Genomic DNA, 20,212 nt, shown 5'->3' with positions numbered 1-20,212 from the left:
AAGGCTGGGATATATAACTGATATGTCAGAAGCCTGGAGTGCATACAAATCCCTCAAGACTACTCCAAGGCAACCCCTCTTCCAGAGTCAACCTTGCAACCAAATCAGCACCCTTTCGACCTGTAGTATGAATGACTGTGATTGACATTCTCACAGTCAACTTGATAAAAGCAAGCTTCAGCAACGTCTCATTTCAGCAAGACACATTTTTTACCATATAGCCCATTGTGCCATTGTTGGTTCTCTGAAAAGAGCTACCAATTACCTCACCCTCCTACTTCTGCCCACACAAATTTCCTTGAAAGTTACCGCTTACAACAGCCTTTCTGGCAGTGCATTCCACATTATAATCAGATCACGATTTTAATGAATGGCAATAGCAGGATCAAGGGGCTAAATGGCCTCCTTCTGCTCCTAATTCATATGTTTATACTTCTGAGTAAAACACTTTTTCTCATCTACTTAGCCCCAGATGATTTGAGAATCTAATTTTAACATTAAAAACTCTAAATGATTAACAAAGTATCATTTCTAATTAGAAGACCAGTATTCTAAATCTCACATGGAGTAAGCAGATGACATAAGAAGCCAAGGACGATCATTTTTATTCTAAATTTATAGATTTTAAACTCTTGATTTCTGCAGACAGATCTTTGTTTAAAAGAATTGTACACTGCCACAGCATGCACACATTACACGTTACCCTCCATTGATAACACATAACCAACAGGGATCCACTGAATGTAAATGCTCCAAAATTATCACTGAAGCCCTTCCCTTGAATCTGTGACCAGGCTTCAGCCCACATGGTCACTCTTCATGTGGACAGGTTATTTGAGCAAAAAAAAAATTCCTACTGCTCTAAATGGCTCAATGCAGCACATGACAGCATGCAGGTACTGACATATAGTTGGGCCTGCGGTGAAAAACGTGCTCAGTTTATGCAAGTACAGTGAAGTAACAGAAAGCAGAAAGGCTTTGTGCATCTTTCAGTCCATTAGAAAAGCCAATGCTCACTCACTTCCTGAAGTGGAAGAACCTGCAGAAGACACTGGAGTCTGCCTCATCCCTGCGTCGGTGGTAACTGGACAAACGACATTCTCTGCACTTGTGGAGGTGGGGAGCAACATTAATACAGGAGCCGTCTTGCAGAAAGGACTCACCGCTCTGCTGCAAAGCCCGGACCTTCTGAGCATCATTCAGCACAGACTGGGAGGCATCAACTATAAAATACAGCAACAGCCATGAACAAAGCATCCTACTTCATTGCACGCACACACCCAGAACTACGGGATCTCATTGCTTCTGCACAGCCAGAGCTGTTTTATACACTCAAGCAGCTTTTCAGGCAAATAATGAACACTGCAAACAGCAAGTGATCTATCTGACCCAACTGTTCCCATTAGGGCTGATTTTTAAAAATTTATTCATTTGCGGGATGTGGGCGTCTCTGGCCAGCTAGCATTTATTACCTGTCTCTAGCTACCCTCGAGAAAGTGGTGGTTAGCCACCTTCTTGAACTGCTGCAGTCCACCTGCTGTGGATTAACCCACATTGTCATTAGGCAAGGAATTCCCCATTCCAGGACTGCCTCTATCTCCAGTCAAAAAAAGCCAGATTGGAACTCCCAAAGAAACTGCTGGAGTCTGTCACTCCACCAATTTAGCACACCCCAAGCAATTCACTGTGCAAGTTAAAATCTAATTTAACCATGGATGCCTATTAAACCATCTACTGCCCAATTATGCAAATACCCAGGAGTGCTACCTGAATGATTTTAAAGACTAAATCAGAACAAGGGTTACAACAGTTGGGATGTTAAGCTAACAAGGGCACCAGCTCAGTAATGAAAGCTAGTTTCCACATTACTGCAAGCCTGTTGCGGCTGCATTGTGGGAGAACACTACCACGGGTCTCAGGAAGCTGATTACTGATGACAAGGGAAAGAACAATGGGCCTCCTAATACACAGTCACCCTTTAGGTTATCAACTGTGCATCATAAGCACAGTAAGGTTTAGCTGTAATATTGCCCCACAAAGCTTTTAACAATCTAGATCATACATTTTAAACTCATGTGTACGGGTAGCCACTTGCAAAACAGACAGGACAAAAATACTGATAATGCCAGGATGCTCAAATTCATAAAAAGGATGAACCAGCTACCCATAATAATACCTGGGCTCCCAGGGTTATATCACAAGTAGTGTTTACGATCATGTCAGCTATATTCCCTGGAGGGTAGAGGTTATAAGAGCTTACCCAACTGAAACTTTCAGGCTATTAAAAAAGGTATAGAGGAACTATTTTCGGTCTTTGCGGAGTCTAGAGTGAGCAGACATCATCTAAAAATGAGAGCCAGTCCTTTTGGGTTAAAAAATTAGAAACTTTCCCAAAAACAAAAGGTGATGCAAGTTTGGAACTCTTCAACAAACGGCAACTGATGCTCAATCAAAAAAAAAATCAGAAATTGGCAAATTTGTTAAATGAAAATATTAAGTCATATACAAGACATGGGGGCAAAGGTAGCTGCTTGTTGTTAGGCCATGCATCAGCCATCATTCCACTAAATGGCAGATTAGACCCAAGGGATAATTCACAAAAGGACCTCAATGGTGTATCCTGTTCTTACTTATTCAGAGTTTATTTTACCTGACAAAACAAACTACTCACCTCTGCCTCTTCTTTCTTTGAAGACAGTATTTCTCAGCAGCTCACCTTCTTCTCCTTTCTTTTTCGGACTAGGAGACCAGGTCTTGTGGAATGAAGAATTCCTCAAACCTTGTGGGGTCAATGGTTCAAATCCTAGGTCGGAACTCAGTCCCGATGAACAGCTTAAGTCACTTGTTGTACTTTCTGTATCACTTTCACTTCCATCAGAGAGTCGGGAATTCACCAGTGAAGCCTTGGCATCGTTTGATTCCATATGGTTGGAGAGGTCTGAAGGCAGGGCAGCTCGCTGACTACATTTGCTCACTGGAAAACTACCAGATGGGTTAAACATTTGTGATGATTGAGACTGAATACTAGTTGCGGCATCTGCCTTAACAGGAAGTAAAGGCTCACAGTCTGAAGGATCAGCAATCAGAACGTTTGTCACCTTCTCCTGATGAAGCGGTTTCCCTTTCTCACACCATTCTGGCCGCCCGTTTCCACAAGTCTGAAATGGTTTTCCCAATGATGATGCCACAGGGCAGTTACTGGAAATCCCTGGCCGTGACCTGCTCTCGTCAAAAACACCAGCATCCGAGCAGTCTCCTGGCAAAGGAGGTTTATTCTGACCTCCCAAAAATAGCTTTGACAGCCCGGATTCCGAACAGATGGAGTTAGCGTAGCTGCTACTAACTGGAGGACTCTGCCTTTCACTCGGCGCTTCCACCATTCTTTGCTGTTCAATCGTCCTAAAAGAAAAGACAAAAAACTCTCAAGCATTCTCCAAAAGAAAAAAAAACTAAGGCTGACGAAATGCACACTGTTCGCTATGGGACAATTACAGTCACATGGTGTCGATGATTACATTTCACGTTGTGACAATGCTAACTCAGAAAAGACTGCAGAAATCTGCAATAGAGGGATGATGGCGTCCTTGGGCATGGATCACAGAAAAACCAGTATCCAAGGTCATCGGGTAACTGAGAAGTCAAATGGAACGGAGTATTAAAAAAGTTTTGGGCCCGTTATTGAAAGAAAGATAAGAACATGACACAAAAGAGTAGAAGTAGGTCAGTCAGCTCATCGATTATGTTCCACCAACCAATGAGATCACAACTCATCTGATAATCCTCAACTCCACTTCCCAGCCTTTTTCCTATAACCCTCCACTCTCTTATTGATTAGCCCTGAACACACTGAAAGACAAAGGCTAAACTGCAAAGAATTTCAGAAATTCACAACCCTCAAGAGAGGAGATTCCTCCTCATTTGTCTTAAAATTTGCAACTCCTTATTCTGACATTGTGCCCTTTAGTCTTAACGTCTCCCAAAAGGGAAAACAGCCTCTGTGAATCTATCCTGTCAAGTTCTCTAAGATTCTTGTATGTTTCAATAAGGTCCCCTCTTATTCTTTTAATTTGGGTGAGTACAGCCCCAAACTACACAATCTTTTCTCATAAGACAGTCCCTCTTATCACCCTTGTGAACCTCCTCTGGACTGTCACCAATGCCAGTATACTTTTTCTTAGATAAACTGTTCAGTATTCCAAGTATGGTCTGACTAAAACCTTGTATAGTTTTAGCAAAAAACGCTCCATTTCCTTTGATATAAAGGCCAACATTCCATTTGCTTTCTCTATTACCCACAAACCAAAATGTGTAAAAGGTTATTTCCCCTTGTGCCTACAGCCAAAGTGCATGTCCTCAGAGTAAAAAGTTGCTCATTGAAGATAGAGATGAGGAGAAATTTCTTCTTAGAAGGCAGTGAATCTGTGGAATCCTTTATCATGGAGGGCTGTAGAGGCTGGGTCCTTAAGTATATTCATATCGAAGATAGATAGATTTTTAATCACTAAATGAATCAAGGGTTACAGGGAAAAGGCATGGAAGTGGAGCGGAGGATGATCAGATCAAACATAACTGCACTGACAGGCAGAGCAGATTTGATGGGCCAAGTGGCCGACATCTATTCTACATTTTATGGTCTTACATAGAAACGTAGAAGATAGGAGCAGGAGGCAGCCATTCGGCCCTTCGAGCCTGCTCCACCATTCTTCACGATCGTGGCTGATCGTCCAACTCAACAGCCTAATCCTGCTTTCTCCCCACAACCTTTGATCCCAATTGCCCCAAGTGCTATATCCAGTCACCTTTTGAATACATTCAATGTTTTAGCATCAACTACTTCCTGTGGTAATGAATTCCACAGGCTCACCACTCTTCGGGTGAAGAAATGTCTCCTCATCTCCGTCCTAAATGTTCTTCCCCAAATCCTCATACTGTGACCCCTGGATCTGGACACACCCACCACTGGGAACATCCTCCCTGCATCTACCCTGTCCAGCCCTGTTAGAATTTTACAAGTCTCTACGAGATCCCCCCACCTTCGTCTGAACTCCAGCAAAAACAATCCCAACCTAGTCAATCTCTCCTCATACCCGAAACGAGCCTGGTAAACCTTTGATGCACTCCCAAGAGCAAGAGCATCCTTCCTCAGAAAAGAAGACCAAAACTGCACACAATATTCCAGGCGTGGCCCTGTATTACTGCAACAACACATCCCTGCTCCTGTACTCAAAACCTCTCGCAATGAAGGCCAACATACCTTTTGCCTTCTTTACCGCCTGCTGCACCTTCATGCTTACCTTCAGCGACTGGTACACAAGGACACCCAGGTCCCACTGCACACTTCCCTCTCCCAATTTACAGCCATTCAGGTAGTAATCTGCCTTCTTGTTTTTGCTTCCAAAGTGAATAACCTCACATTTGTCCAAATTATACTTATGTTAACTTCCTCCATGAAAGGGAGAATAAAGAGAGTTTAAAAGAAGTAATAATGCCAGTGATACTAGATGGAGACCCACCCCCATTTGGAATGACCAAATGATAGCACATCCATACAGTGCCAGCTATGCACAGCTCCTTTAAGAGGGAGGGCTGTGCTTATGTGCAAGTCTACAGTTCTGTACACTCGCATCTCAAAAGAACAGAAGAACGACTGAAAATGAAACTTGGGTCTCTCGTGAGTTCACAGAAGCGTTCCTTCAGAATGGATTCCACTGCAGCTGCAAACACATCAGAATATAGAGACAACACAGTATGGAGCTGGCGGAACAAAGCAGGCCAGGCAGCATCAGAGGAGCAGGAAAGTTGACATTTCGAGTCGTGACCCTTCTTCAGAAATGGAGAGGGGGAAGGGAGCCGGGAAATGAATAGAGAGGAGGGGTGGGGCTGGGGAAGGTAGGTGGGATGGTGATAGGTGGATGCAGGTAAGGGGTGGTGGGAATTGGTCAGTGGAAAGGGTAGGGCGGATATCTGTCCTGCCCTACCCACCGACCAATCCCCACCACTCCCCACCTGCATCCACCTCTCACCATCCCACCTACCAATCCCCAGACCCACGGCACCTCCCCCTATATTTCTCAGCTCCATTCCCCCTAATTCTAAAGAAACGTCAATTAGGGATACAAAGGGCAAGATTACGGAACCATGGATGACAGGTGAAATTGTGAGACTAACAAAGAGGAAAAAGGAAGCATACATAAGGTCTAGGTGACTGAAAACAGACGAAGCTTTGGAAGAATATCGGGAAAGTAGGACCAATCTGAAACGAGGAATTCAGAGGGCTAAAAGGGGTCATGAAATATCTTTAGCAAACAGGGTGAAGGAAAATCCCAAAGCCTTTTATTCGTACATAAGGAGCAAGAGGGTAACTAGAGAAAGGGTTGGCCCACTCAATGATTTAGGAGGGAAGTTATGCGAGGAGTCAGAGAAAATGAGTGAGATTCTTAATGAGTACTTTGCATCGGTATTCACCGAAGACAGGAACATGACGGATGTTGAGGTTAGGGATAGATGTTTGATTACTCTAGGTCAAGTCAGCATAAGGAGGGGGGGGAAGTGTTGGGTATTCTAAAAGGCATTAGGGTGGACAAGTCCCCAGGTCCGGATGGGATCTATCCCAGGTTAGTGAGGGAAGCGAGAGAGGAAATAGCTGGGGCCTTAACAGATATCTTTGCAGCATCCTTGAACACGGGTGAGGTCCCAGAGGACTGGAGAATTGCTAATGTTGTCCCCTTGTTTAAGAAGGGTAGCAAGGATAATCCAGGAAATTATAGACCGGTGAGCCTGACGTCAGTGGTGGGGAAGCTGCTAGAGAAGATACTGAGGGATAGGATCTATTTACATTTGGAAGAAAATGGGCTTATTAGTGATAGGCGGCGTGGTTTTGTGCAGGGAAGGTCATGTCGTACCAACTTGATAGAATTCTTTGAGGAAGTGACAAAGTTGATAGATGAGGGAAGGGCTGTAGATGTCAGATACATGGACTTCAGCAAGGCGTTTGATAAGGCTCCCCATGGTAGGCTGATGGAGAAAGTGAAGTCGCATGGGGTCCAGGGTGTACTAGCTAGATGGATAGAGAACTGGCTGGGCAACAGGAGACAGAGTTGTAGTGGAAGGGAGTTTCTCAAAATGGAGAACTGTGACCAGTGGTGTTCCACAGGAATCCGTGTTGGGACCACTGTTATTTGTGATATACATAAATGATCTGGAGGAAGATACAGATGGTCTGATTAGCAAGTTTGCAGATGACACTAAGATTGGTGGAGTAGCAGATAGTGAAGGGGACTGTCGGAGAATGCAGCAGAATATAGATAGATTGGAGAGTTGGGTGGAGAAATGGCAGATGGAGTTCAATCCAGGCAAATGCGAGGTGATACATTTTGGAAGATCCAATTCAAGAGTGAACTATACGGTAAATGGAAAAGCCCTGGGGAAAATTGATGCACAGAGAGATCTGGGTGTTCAGGTCCATTGTACCCTGAAGGTGACAATGCAGGTCGACAGAGTGGTCAAGAAGGCATACAGCATGCTTTCATTCATCGGACGGGGTATTGAGTACAAGAGTTGGCAGGTCATGTTACAGTTGTATAGGACTTTGGTTTGACTGCATTTGGAGTACTGTGTACAGTTCTGGTCGCCACATTACCAAAAGGATGTGGATGCTTTGGAGAGGGTGCAGAGGAGGTTCACCAGAATGTTGCCTGGTATGGAGGGCGCTAGCTATGAAGAGAGGTTGAGTAAATTAGGATTATTTACATTAGAAAGACGGAGGTTGAGGGGGGACCTGATTGAGGTCTACAAAATCACGAGGGGTATAGACAGGGTGGATAGCAAGAAGCTTTTTCCCCCAGAGTGGGGGACTCAATTACTAGGGGTCACGATTTCAAGGTGAGAGGGGAAAAGTTTAAGGGAGATATGCGTGGAAAGTTCTTTATGCAGACGGTGGTGGGTGCCTGGAACGCGTTGCCAGCGGAGGTGGTAGAGGCAGGCACGATAGCGTCATTTAAGATGTATCTAGACAGATACATGAATGGGCAGAGAGCAGAGGGACACAGATCCTTGGAAAATAGGCGACAGATTTAGATAGAGGATCTGGATCGGCGCAGGCTTGGAGGGCCGAAGGGCCTGTTCCTGTGCTGTAATTTTCTTTGTTCTTTGTTTCTTTGTCAACTTTCCTGCTCCTCTGATGCTGCCTGACCTACTGCGTTCCTCCACCTCTGACTTCAGCATCTGCAGTCCTTGCTATCAGAATAACTTTGGAGACTGAACTCGAGAAGGATCAGCCCCATGTCAAGCACGCTTTAAATCAAGACGGGACACACGGAGGTTTAAAACGAGGCTAACTTACCCTTGGGGCACCACCGCGGTGATGGCTGGAGGGGAATTTGCAGGCGGAGGGGTCGTCTGTCTCAAGTCTTTCCTTTCAGGTGTTGTAGCAGCACTGCCCAGCAACATGTCACCCGAACTGGAGTGAACAAACTGAGCTGCACGGATTGTTCTTGATGCCTATAGCAGGAATAAGACAACAGATCAGCATTAACTTAGCAGCAGCTCCATGCAAAGATGACCCCTCTTCATTTCATTGCAGCACTAATTGGGATCTTCAGTGTCTTGATTAACTGAGCACTCAGAGCAAGTGCAAAACAATCATGTATCATTCTTGGAAGAAATGATACACAAACTTTGAAATATGCACAAGGTCACCTAATCCCATTAGCTTCTCCCTGACTATTTTGATCGAGTTACACAGTTTCTTCCACCAAAACACACATCCACTGAATCTCAGAGAAAGTGGGTTGAATTTTCACCTTTGAGGCAGGTTGCTGGAGTTAGGGAATCTCCCAGCTCAGGCCATTCACCTTGCAAGTAAGTGCCTGCACAGATGGGACATTCACTGTGGATAGGTGAGAGCGTGGGCTGCAGGGAGGCCAGCTGACCCCACCTTGGATGGTGTGGGGCTTTGTTCCAGTGACAACAAAAACAGGGAGACCCACTGGTGTCACCACTCCTGCCCTTTTATTACACCACATTCTGACACCCACGGGGGTCTTTGAGTTAAAGATTTGTGTGAAAAAATAACCTGCGATTCTGAAGCACCAAGAAGTTTCAGAGATGAAGAAAGGTTCTATTTTAAAACTATTTACTGGCTGGTCTAGATTACAGCCTGGTAGGGAAAAAGGATTACGGTAGAGCTAGTGTTGAAAAAGGCAACTGGGCCAATCAGAAGTTTACCCAACTGAATAGTCTAATCAACAACGTACACTTCACATTTATTTCATACAGATAGGTAAATGAGCTACACTGAATGCATAATGATAATAATTCAGCCTTAGTAGACTTTGCTGATATTGATATTACACATGAACTTCCTCATATTCCTCATCATCTTCAGTCTGACCTCCCACATTGTATCCCCGCCTCCCCATAAACTTAGTCACCCAAAACTGTGCTGCCAGGCCCCTCACTCAGAACTCTCTGACCTCCCGTGGGTCCCAGTCAATCACCACCTTCATTTTAAAAGTTTCGTCTAGTTTTCAATTCTCTCCTCGGCCTCACATCCCTCTCTGTAATTGCTCCAATCCTACAATCCACAAAGATATCTGCATGTGTCTAATTGCGACCATCAATTATAATTGCTCCAACATTCATAGCCATGCTGTTAGTCCCCCAGCCCTCTGATTTCTTCCTTCAACCTTTCCAACTTGCTCTACTCCTTAAAACCTCTCTCTCGTAGGGGTCTCATTGTCAAATGTTCCTTATAATGCTGTCATAAAGCACATTAAAAGGCATGACAAATAGACAGCAGCTGCTTTTGTGAACCCTATCTCAGCTATCTTAACCCTCTCGATTCTCGTATTTATCCAACTTTTCTGCACGTACAGCTATTATATTCATCCCAACTAACTGTTGTAATAGCAAGTTCATGATTTTGGCAAGCTTTACTGTAAATGTGATGCACTTGAATACACTAGTGGTTTTATTTATGGAAATCTTATATTTATGGCCTCTAGGTTTGTTCTCCTCATGAGTGGAAACACATTCTCTAGATTATAAGACAAAGGAACAGAAACAGACCAATCAGTGCATCTACTATGTCATTCAATGAGATCATGTCTGATGTGATCATCCTCAACTCCTCTTTCCTGCCTGGCCCCTCCAGGGTGGGTTTCCCACCCTCAGGAAATTCCTTCCCATCTGTGTCTTAACTGTGCAACCCCTTATGAGATTACGTCCTTGGGTCCTAGACTTTCCGATAAGGGGAAATAATCTTTCTGCATCCGATCTGTCAAGTCCCCCAAGGACATGTGGAGAGAAAGCTGAGTGAACGCTTTGGGTCAAGTGACCTTTCTTCAGAACTGAGTTTTCCCAGCATTTCTGTTTTTGTTTTGGATTTACAGCATCCACAATTCTTTGGTTTTCTCTTTTCCCCTAAGAATCCTGTCCACTTCAATAAGGTCATTTTTCATTCATCAAAATTCCAATGAGAACACAACACAGTCCCTTCACACTCTGGTTCAGCCTACTGAACCTTTTCTAGACTGCCTCCAATGCTAGTAGCCAAGATGGCTTTGCCTTAGATAAGGTGACCAAAACTTTCACCGTATTCTAGCTGTGGTCAGATTAGATCCTTGTACAGTTTTAGCAAAATCTCCCCATTATGCTGTTCCATTCCCTACATTCAATTCACCTTCCCTATAACCTGCTGAAGTTGGATGCTAGCATTTTGTGATGTATGCAGGAGGATTTCCAAATCCTTCTGTGATGTCTTCCTCCATTTAAATAATATTCAGGTCATCCATTCTTCCCGAAGAGCATACCTTCACATTTTCACATGTTATGTCCCACGTTTTTGCCCACATGCATAACCTGTCTATATTCCTCTGACGATTTTTTGTGTCATCCTCATCATTTGCGTTGCCACCTATTTTTATGTCATCCATAAAATTTGCCTGTAGAACATTCACTTTTTTAATCCAAATCATTAATATTTTGTAAATAACAGTGACCCCAGCAGTGATCCATCTATCTTTATCCTTTCAAACTCAAAAGATAAAAGATAATTCTCAGCCTTTCCTTCCCTAGAAAACGAGCGCTATCCTTCCAGGTCAAATGTTGGTGCATGTCAATCTTGTTTGCATCTCTCAGGGGCTCTGTACATTTAGCATTTATTGCCCATCTCCATACCGTGGATCTGGAGGCACTTGGAGGCCAGACCAGGTAAGGATGGTAGATTCCCTTCCCTGAAGGACATTAGTGAATCAGTTAGGTTTTTACAACAATCAGCAGTGGTCACAGACAGCTAGCTTTAAGTGAAATAAAGCAAAATAAGCCTTACTTCAGAAGAAGAGCAAGTAGCTGTTCCTTTGTTTAACTGCACAGAATGTTGAGGTTTCTGTGATGGAGCACAGTCTCGAAGGGGTGTTAGAAGTTCAGTCCCTGGCTGGAGTTTATCCTCGACTACCACCGTTCTTCCGTTATCAGTTGCCCGAGTTGAAAAAATGAGATTAAAATTACTCCAACTGCCATCAAACCCAAACAAAGGCTTTGGCTTTTGAGAGTCTGCACTCTTCACATTTTCCATGCCTTCCTTCATATGCAGTCTGTTCAGATGGCAGGTTCTAGATTCTAGGAACTGCTGCATTTGTACATTATCCTGCCCTGTTAATATTCCCGGATCAGAGTGTAGCGACTGTTCATTAATGCACTGGCCTTCACTTCGCGTGGTTGCTTCAGTGTTCTGCTCTGCCCTGCAACTCTTGCTCTCAGCCAACGTATCACACTTTGACCTTTTCATTCCGCCGGCACTATGGCCTTCCATTGACTTTCGTTTCATACACTCTGTTCTTATGGAATGATCAACATTTAACATATCTGAAAGCAATAAAAGGCAGCTAGATTAGGAATCGATTGTAGGCCAACAGGCATACAGCTTTAATTTTTAAACTTTGATTACAGTGACTGCATTTTAAGTCAAAATGTATCAATTATGTAATCAGCAACAATACTATGAAGGATAGACTTGGCTTTCCCCCACCCAATAAAAGGATTTGCCTTATGCATCATATTCACAGCTGAATTATTGCTTTTTTGACGCCTCTTCCTCTTCCTCACTATATGGTAGAAAGATTGTCATTAAAAAGTGGAACTGTTCTTCCTGTATTCACTCCAATGACACATCAGATGGTCAACTACACGGAGATGATGTTGGAAGGATGGACAAAATGATAATAATCTGATTAACTGGGAGACATACCATTAAGGATGAGTGAACAACATGATTTCTGCAAGGTGTGCAGACTTTTCAAAGTCTGAGGGAAAGATTTGATCAAATGCGTCCTTCATTTTAGGGGAACAAAAAACTCACGCTCGCTTTAAAGGCTAGAATGGAGTCAGAAGTGGAGTTTAAAAAAGGCACTGCTTCCAAAAGCTCTCAGCCAGAAAGATCCAATCAATCAGAGGGGAAGGGATGTGAACAGACTGACTAAGGATTCTACCCAAACGTAAGCTCATTCTTACAAATTATAGTAATTATTTACCAAGATTATTCTACCATTTTAAGACCTGTCACTGACAAACCAATTTGAGGTTATTACTTGTGCAATAATAAAGTTGGCCTTCTTCCAATATATTATTTTCAATGAAGAAATCTTTCCTTTTAATTTTAAAATCTTGCCACTTGCTTTACTGTTTATAATAGTATTTTAATACATTTCAGGTGTTGTCTCACAAGTGATCAGTGCAACAATGAATATGACACCGAATCCAAACGAGACTCTGCAGGGACAATGCCATTACAATCAATACAAGTATACCAGTTGCAGTATAATGCAATATTGTGGTGCCAAGACCTGAAAAGCTTTTCCAGCACCTTCTGTTTTTGTGGCAATAATCTAATATCTGCTAGTGACAATTAGGAATCAAGACCAGATTTTATTTAATGTCACAACCTAACTTCCCAGCTCAGATTACATTGGCTGGTTCCATTATAGATGTAGTTGTTGATTTAATTTGGAGATTAAGAGCAACAGCAGAATTGAACACTTTACAATGACTGAAAGTATGCATACCCTGCTCCAATTATACCCCAATGTCTAATACAGCTTCCCCTAAAATCTGTACTCAACTTGGACTCCTTGGGTCCAATGTTAACTTCTAGGTATACAAGCAGCAGTAGAGACCTGAAAATAGACTTGATGGGCCAAATGGCCTTTTCTCCATAACTATGAGGGGGAGGATAACAGACAGCTTCAATATTCCATCTGGCTCCATAAAAAAATTCTAAAACATTGTTGCCCTTCCTCCCCTCCCCCACTTGTGAACTTTGCTTTGCTTCCTAATTGAAGATAGTCTTGAAGTATGTGCTACTCACTGCCCACAAGTAACCAAGGGGATGACCACCACATCACTGGAGGATCAGGTAGGCAGTGGGTACATTTAGCCATTTGTTGTATCCTTAAGCTGAAAACCCAGGCACATACAAGTCACGAAATTAATAAGCAGAAGTGTGATAAATAATTGCATATCATTAAAGTTCTTTTATTGACAAAGGGCAGTTCTTTCACTGGGTAAATAATGCCAATATTAACTTATACAGCACCTTAGTTTTGTAATCGTCTTTTCCTTAGGATGGGGGATCTCAAGACTAGGGGCACATTTTTAAAGTGAGGAGAAAGAGAGAGTTAAAAAAGACGTGGGGGCAATTTTTTTTTTAAAACACAGAGGGTGGTTTGTGTGTGGAATGAATCTCCTCAGGAAGTGGAGGATGTGGGCACAATTTGTATATTTAAAAGACATTTGGATAAGTACATGAATAAGAAAGGTTTGGAGGGATTGGGCCAGGAGCAGGCAGGACTAGTTTAATTTGGGATTATGTTCAGCATGGACTGGTTGGACTGAATGGTCTGTTTCAATGCTGTATGACTATAAGAAAAGGGCCAGCGAGATGTAGGGAAGGTATTCTAGAGACTAGATCCCAGGCAGCTAACAGTGTGGCCAGCAATTATGCAGTGACTGAAACTGGGGGTGTACCAGAGTCCAAAATTACAGGCATGGGGAAATTTCAAAGGGTTATGGGGCTGGGGGATATTATAGTTAGGGAGGGGCAAAGCCACAGAAGAGTTTGAAAACAAGAATGAGAATTTTAAAATCAAAGTACTGGTTCCCAGTACAGGTATGTAGGTCAGGAAGCACAGGAAATGTAGACAAAAAGATGTCAGCTACGCTACAAGTTAACAGTCCTAGGTCAAAGAGGGTACAGTGTGAGCAACTAGCCAGGAGAGCATTAGAACAGTCAGGTTTAGAGAGGTAACAAAGGCATGAAGGAGTTTCAGCAGATGGGCTGAGGCAGGGTGTGGTTATGGGGCTGGAAATAGGTTGATTTAAGCAATAATGTGACAGAGTGGCTCAGAGCTCATTGAGGCCAAATAACAGACAGATTGTGAACCACCTGATTTAATATAAAACAGTTACAAGGGAGATGAGTGCAATTACATAAGAACATAAGAAATAGTAGCAGGAGTAGGCCATCTGGCCCCTCGAGCCTGCTCTGCCATTCAATAAGATCATGGCTGATCTTTTCGTGGACTCAGCTCCACTTACCCACCTGCTCACCATAACCCTTAATTCCTGTAATGTTCAAAAATTTGCCTTTGCCTTAAAAACATTCAACGAGGTAGCCTCAACTACTTCACTGGCCAGGGAATTCCACAGATTCACAACCCTTTGGGTGAAGATGTTCCTCCTCAATTCAGTCCTAAATCTACTCCCCCTTATTTTGATACTGTGCCCCCTAATTCTAGTTTCACCCAACAGTGGAAACAACCTCCCTGTTTCTGTCTTATCTATTCCCTTCATAATTTTATATGTTTCTGTAAGATTACACCCCCCACCAACCCAATTCTTCTATATTCCAATGTGTACAGTCCCAGTCCACTCAATCTCTCCTCATAAGCCAACACTCTCAACTCCGGAACCAATCTAGTGAACCTTGTCTGCACCCCCTCCAGTGCCAGTATATCCTTTCTCAAGTAAGGAGACCAAAACTGTACACACTGCTCCAGGTGTGACCTCAGCAGCACCCTGCAGCATAACCTCCCTGTTTTTAAACTCCATCCCTCCAGAAGTGAAAGACAATAATGCATTTGCCTTCTTAATAATTCACTAGGGCACTGCTAGCTAATGGTAGCTATGGAACAAAGAGTTCAGAGTAGAGATAAAAGGATGGGTTGCATTTTCCCAATGTTTAGTTGGAGAGAATGTCTGCTCATCCATTACTTAAAGTGCATAGCAGTCTGATAATGTAGCAATAGGGGTGGAGTTAAGTGAAGTGACAGCGATGACACCCAGCTCCAGACGTGAAAATTAACACTTAACTTTGGATGACACTGTCAAGGTGCGGCAGGCAGATCAGAAATGAAACACGCTGCTGAGGGGGAAGAAAGGAGGGAGAGGGAGGAAGAGGGGGGGCGGGGGAACCAGATTGGAGGGACGGAAGCAGGTGGTTCAGGAAAGATGAACATGGATTTAGGAGCAGGGGAAGCAATGGTCTAGTAGTATTACTGCTAGACTATTAAACCAGAAACTCAGCTAATGTTCTGGGGACCCAGGCTTGAATCCCACCAATGCAGATGGCTGAATCTGAATGCAAGTTTAAAAAAAAAGAATTCCAGAATTAAGAATCTACTGATGACCACTGCAGATTGTCAGAAAAACCCACCTGGTTCACTAATGTCCTTCAGGAAAGGAAACCTGCTATCCTCACTTAGTTCTGGCTACACGGGACTCCAGACCCATAGGAATGTTGCTGACTCTGAAATGGCCTAAGCAAGCCACCCAATTCAGGGTCACTGGGCATGGGCAGTAATTACTGGCTATCCAGTGATACCCATGTCCCATTAGTGAATAAAAAAAACAATATGTCCAAAGTCCGAAGGCAAACGGGAAATTGGAGAGGGAGTGGTAGCGCTCAAGGACAATGAGTTTAAGAGCTGTTTCTTTTTTGTTTTCAGACAGGACATTTTTGACAGAAAGCAGACAATTACCCACTGCCAGAAATTTACAAGGCACTAGCAATCACTTCAGTGAGAAACTTATAAATGACTCTAGAACTGCTCACACCAGATTCTCCTCAGAACCTCCGGGCAGCAGCCCAGACAAGGCAGGTAGGTTAACAAAGTTGGCCCATACCCCAACAAATTCATAAAGACCACTGAAAAGAGACTAGCTAGTAACAACTGGAAAATGAGCCAGATCTAACACGCACCAATATCACCGTCATCATTGGCCAGTGCTTCAATATCTTCATCATGAAGGAAAGTCATGTGAATCAGAGCTGGATCAACTGTTTGCTTCTCTGGAAGCTGCAACATTTAAAAAAAAAACAACTTAAAATTATTAAATCCTTGAGAAAACTCTCAAAAAAATTCTCAAAATGGACTGGCCACTGCAAAAGTAATAAATTGTTAAAACATCTGCATTCAGAATGTTGCTCTGTCTTGGGAGTTAGGGACTCAGGGCCAGCACTGCATTTGTAAAATAAACTAAACTAGGGAGGTTATATAAAATTATAAGTCATGAAGCGGTTAGAAAGATTAGCTTCAACAAAAATGGGCAGGCATTTAGTTTAGCATACGATTATTGCTTTCTCATTACTCCCAAGGGTATTCTTTTACCTCAAATTTTAATTGCAACCAAAAACCTGTTTGCATTTTTTTTTAAAAATTGAAGCAAAAAACATGGAGGTCCTGTTGTGCAGTGGGTAGAATCCTCAACTTGAGGCCAGAAACTCCAGGATTAGATGGTGAAGGAAGGTGCATTCATAACACAGACAAGCAAGTTGAGTATCAACTTATAAATTTCTCCAATACACTTCAATGGCATGCAGTAAGAGCGCAAGTTTGAAATTTATATGACGGAAAGACATTGGAGTTTCTAGCATCATTATCCAAATACTCCAGGCTGCAACATGCAGGCAAAGTGGTATGTTGCCAGAGCAACGCTGACTCTTTAAAGCATCAGTTGGTAGGATGGTGCAAATCAGCACAGGACTCGATCCCCATTCCAACTGGAGTGGATTCAGGTTGAGTCTCTTCGTCCTACATGGGGACGGAGCTTGTGGGTCAGACCCACTTTCAGACAGAGAACTCAAGAAGACGAAAACAAAGTCATCTGATCAAAGTACCATCTTCACTCTGGGCATGGAGGATAATGAACAGCCAATGTTTTACTACTCAGACAGCAGCACGCTTTAACAGATACTAAGGTTTATCATCAGGGGCTTGTGGCATAGTGGTACTGCCTGTACCCCAGGGCTAGGAGATCCAAGTTCAAGCCCCCACCTGCCCCAGGCATGTGTCATAGCACATAGCACACATAGGTCTACTGAAAAACCACTGACTTTTATCAGCTACTTAATTTTAAAAATTTGAAATCTTCTTCAGTAGAACAACAAAAGTGATAGCCCACTACAACACATTTTCAACTGCAGTCAAAGGGCTTTCTTTACCTGTTCGCTTTTGATATGCATTAATCTGGTTGTTATATTATGCTGAGTCACTGTTGCTGGGCACCAATGAGTAGCAGATTTCAAGTCATACACCTTAACTTGATAGCCAGCCAAGTTGCAAGTACCTGATAACCAGAAGAACACAGGTTGAAAATAAACAAACACTTTACAGTTCTCAGTCTATGGCAGTCAATTATTCAGAGATTCGGACCACAATTTGTAGAGCCACAGATTAGGTCAAGTTTACGTCATTTTGTAAAATCGTTGTGTCCTCCCTGTTTGAAAATCTTAGACTAGCCGATCGAGATTTCTTTTTAAAAATAAATTAATTCACAGGTCGTGGACATCTTTGCCTATGCCAGCATTTATTGACCATTCACACCCAGAATTCTTCGCTTGACAAGGTGGTGATGAATTTCCTTCTCGAACCACTGCAGTCCACATGTTGTAGATACACCCACAATTATGTTAGAGAAGGAGATCGAGGATTTTGATCCAGCAATAATGAAGTAACACCCACATAGTTGTAAGTCAGGATGGCGTGAGGCTTGCAAGTGAAATTGGTGACCATGTTTCCATGCAACTGCTGCCCTTGTCCTTCGGGGCAGCAGATGGAGCTCACTACTGCCGCTGTGTCAGGGTAAAGTAAGATGATTTGTCCTAAGTGGTGCCGAGTTATGGAAGGGAAAGAGGAGGAGGAGAAGAGGATGGAGAAGGAGGAAAAGAAAAAGGAGGAGAAAGAGAAGAGGAGATTCCAACACATTCCTGACTTGTCCCTTGTAGATGGCTGACAGCCTTCAAGGAATCAGTGGGCGAGTTACGCACTGCAGGATTTCTAGCCTCTTACTTGTTCTTGGGGTCACAGTATTTACGTGGCTAGTGCAGTTCAGTTTCTGGTCAACAAATATTGTTAGTGGGGGATTCAGCGATGGCTGGATTCTCTCTTGTTGGTGACGGTTATCGCCTAGCACCTCTGTGGCATTAATGTTACTAGCCACCCCATTAACATTGTCCAGTTTTAAATGCAGCAAGACTTGGGCAACGAAATTGATGGTTGGGCTGAGAACACTCTCCTGAGGAAGTCCTGCAGAGATAACCTACAACAATACCTGGATCAAAAGCAGACTAGCCATGTATGGGTGTTCGTGGAGGCTGAGGATTTGTCAATGGTCTTAGCCTTTTAAGTCGTGAAAGGCTGAGGGAAACAAATAATGGAAACAAACAAAAAAGTCAAAACATCAGTTTCAGTGTTCCATTCAGAATCATATTTTGACATCTTCTCAGCTCAGTGGTGTTTATCACACCTTAAGCAGATAATGGCAGTTTAATCGCTCAGTTATGTTCACTTATGTGTTAACAGAACCCACGATTTCGTAAAATTGTAATCCAGTCTGGAGAATCACATTTTTTGTATGCATGATCCTTCAAACTCTGCAAATGCAGAACATGCAAATTCTGTGGGGAAACAAAGCCAGATATGAATCAAGGAACCACTTTATTTCACAGCATGCAGAGCAACAGGCGCAGCTGTAGTCACAGAGGGGAACGACATTGTAGCTGGGGATTTCAGTTGGGATGGTGAGGTTCTAGAACATGTTAAGATTTACAAGGAGGCAGTATTAGACATTTTAAAGGGCATACAGTGCATAAATCCTCAGGGCCTGATGAGATATATCCCAAGCTGGTATGGGAGGCAAGGCAGGAGATTACTGGGGCCCTGGCCGGGACATGTAATACTTTGCTAGCCACAGGTGAAGTGCCTGATGACTGGAGAATAGCTAATGTGGTTCCTTTGTTCAAGGAGGGCAGCAGGATAGGTCAGGTAATTACAGACTAATTAGTCTGATGTCAGTGGTAGAGAAACTATTGGAAAAAATTCTGAGGTACAACACTTAGAAAGGCAGAGATTGATCAGGGATAGTCAGCACGGATTTGTTAGAGGGCGATCCTGTCTGACTAATTTAATTGAGATGTTTGAAAAGGTGATCAAATACGTTGATGACGGTAGTACAATTGATGTGGTTTACAAGAACTTCAGTAAGGCCTTTGGTCATCTTCACCTGGAAGAACAGAACTCAGTCAGAGTGTAATCAGGGGAAAATCTTTGGTCCAACACTGTTTAAAATTCTACTATCGTCCTCAGCTATATCTCTGGGAATTGAACACCACTCCCGACAGAAGCCTGACATTTCCTCTTCAGGCTTACTCCAGTAGCCATTTAGTGAAATCTACTGCCTGCCTACCGAAGAGTAAATTCCACCAATCTAAATCATCAACAATCCTATTTTGAGCTCAGATGAAGAGACTTGTCACAGGAACAAAGTATGATATTAGCAATCAAACCATCTTTTATTGACTTCAGTGCACCATTTCAGACACCATCTTAATTCCAATTAAATCTTTCAACTGCACTGCCTTCAGTTTAACCCTTTGAGCATTAAGTTTAGGGCAACAACAGTATTTTGAATACTGTATTATAATAAGGATTTGCCGCACCCTGTCCCATGACCAGAAACCCTGAACTACGACAGCTGGAAGGAGATAGATCAGTCACTATCGGTTCATTGAGTCTTACTGCAAAATTAAAGAAGGTTTGAAGGTTATTTACCACCAAAAAAAATCTCTTTCCAATGTCAGAAGCTCTAATATGCCTTTTATTTCTGATTTATAGCCAGGAATATTTTTGCTCAGATTCCAGTGGGGATTTCTGATGAT

General features: G+C 43.0%; 1 protein-coding gene across 1 annotated transcript in view; it reads right to left on the bottom strand.

Annotated features, from left to right (window-relative positions):
- Positions 1 to 20,212, bottom strand: part of LOC109916970 (lysine-specific demethylase 3A-like) — a 77,549-nt gene that overhangs the window by 48,421 nt on the left and 8,916 nt on the right. Inside the window, exons 2-9 of the mRNA XM_048603022.1 lie at positions 19,492 to 19,557; positions 18,865 to 18,952; positions 17,498 to 17,622; positions 16,256 to 16,352; positions 11,330 to 11,865; positions 8,342 to 8,499; positions 2,672 to 3,399; positions 1,022 to 1,223 (exon numbers count right to left, since the gene is read on the bottom strand). Of these exons, the coding sequence (XP_048458979.1) occupies positions 1,022 to 1,223; positions 2,672 to 3,399; positions 8,342 to 8,499; positions 11,330 to 11,865; positions 16,256 to 16,352; positions 17,498 to 17,622; positions 18,865 to 18,952; positions 19,492 to 19,557 (2,000 nt within the window). The remainder of the gene's footprint in view (positions 1 to 1,021; positions 1,224 to 2,671; positions 3,400 to 8,341; positions 8,500 to 11,329; positions 11,866 to 16,255; positions 16,353 to 17,497; positions 17,623 to 18,864; positions 18,953 to 19,491; positions 19,558 to 20,212) is intronic.

Source organism: Rhincodon typus, chromosome 1 (assembly GCF_021869965.1).
Source record: "Rhincodon typus isolate 14 chromosome 1, sRhiTyp1.1, whole genome shotgun sequence".
Classification (NCBI taxonomy): Eukaryota; Metazoa; Chordata; class Chondrichthyes; order Orectolobiformes; family Rhincodontidae; genus Rhincodon; species Rhincodon typus.
The sequence above is the reverse complement of the archived record's forward strand: the minus strand, read 5'-3'. Positions and strand labels throughout refer to the sequence as shown.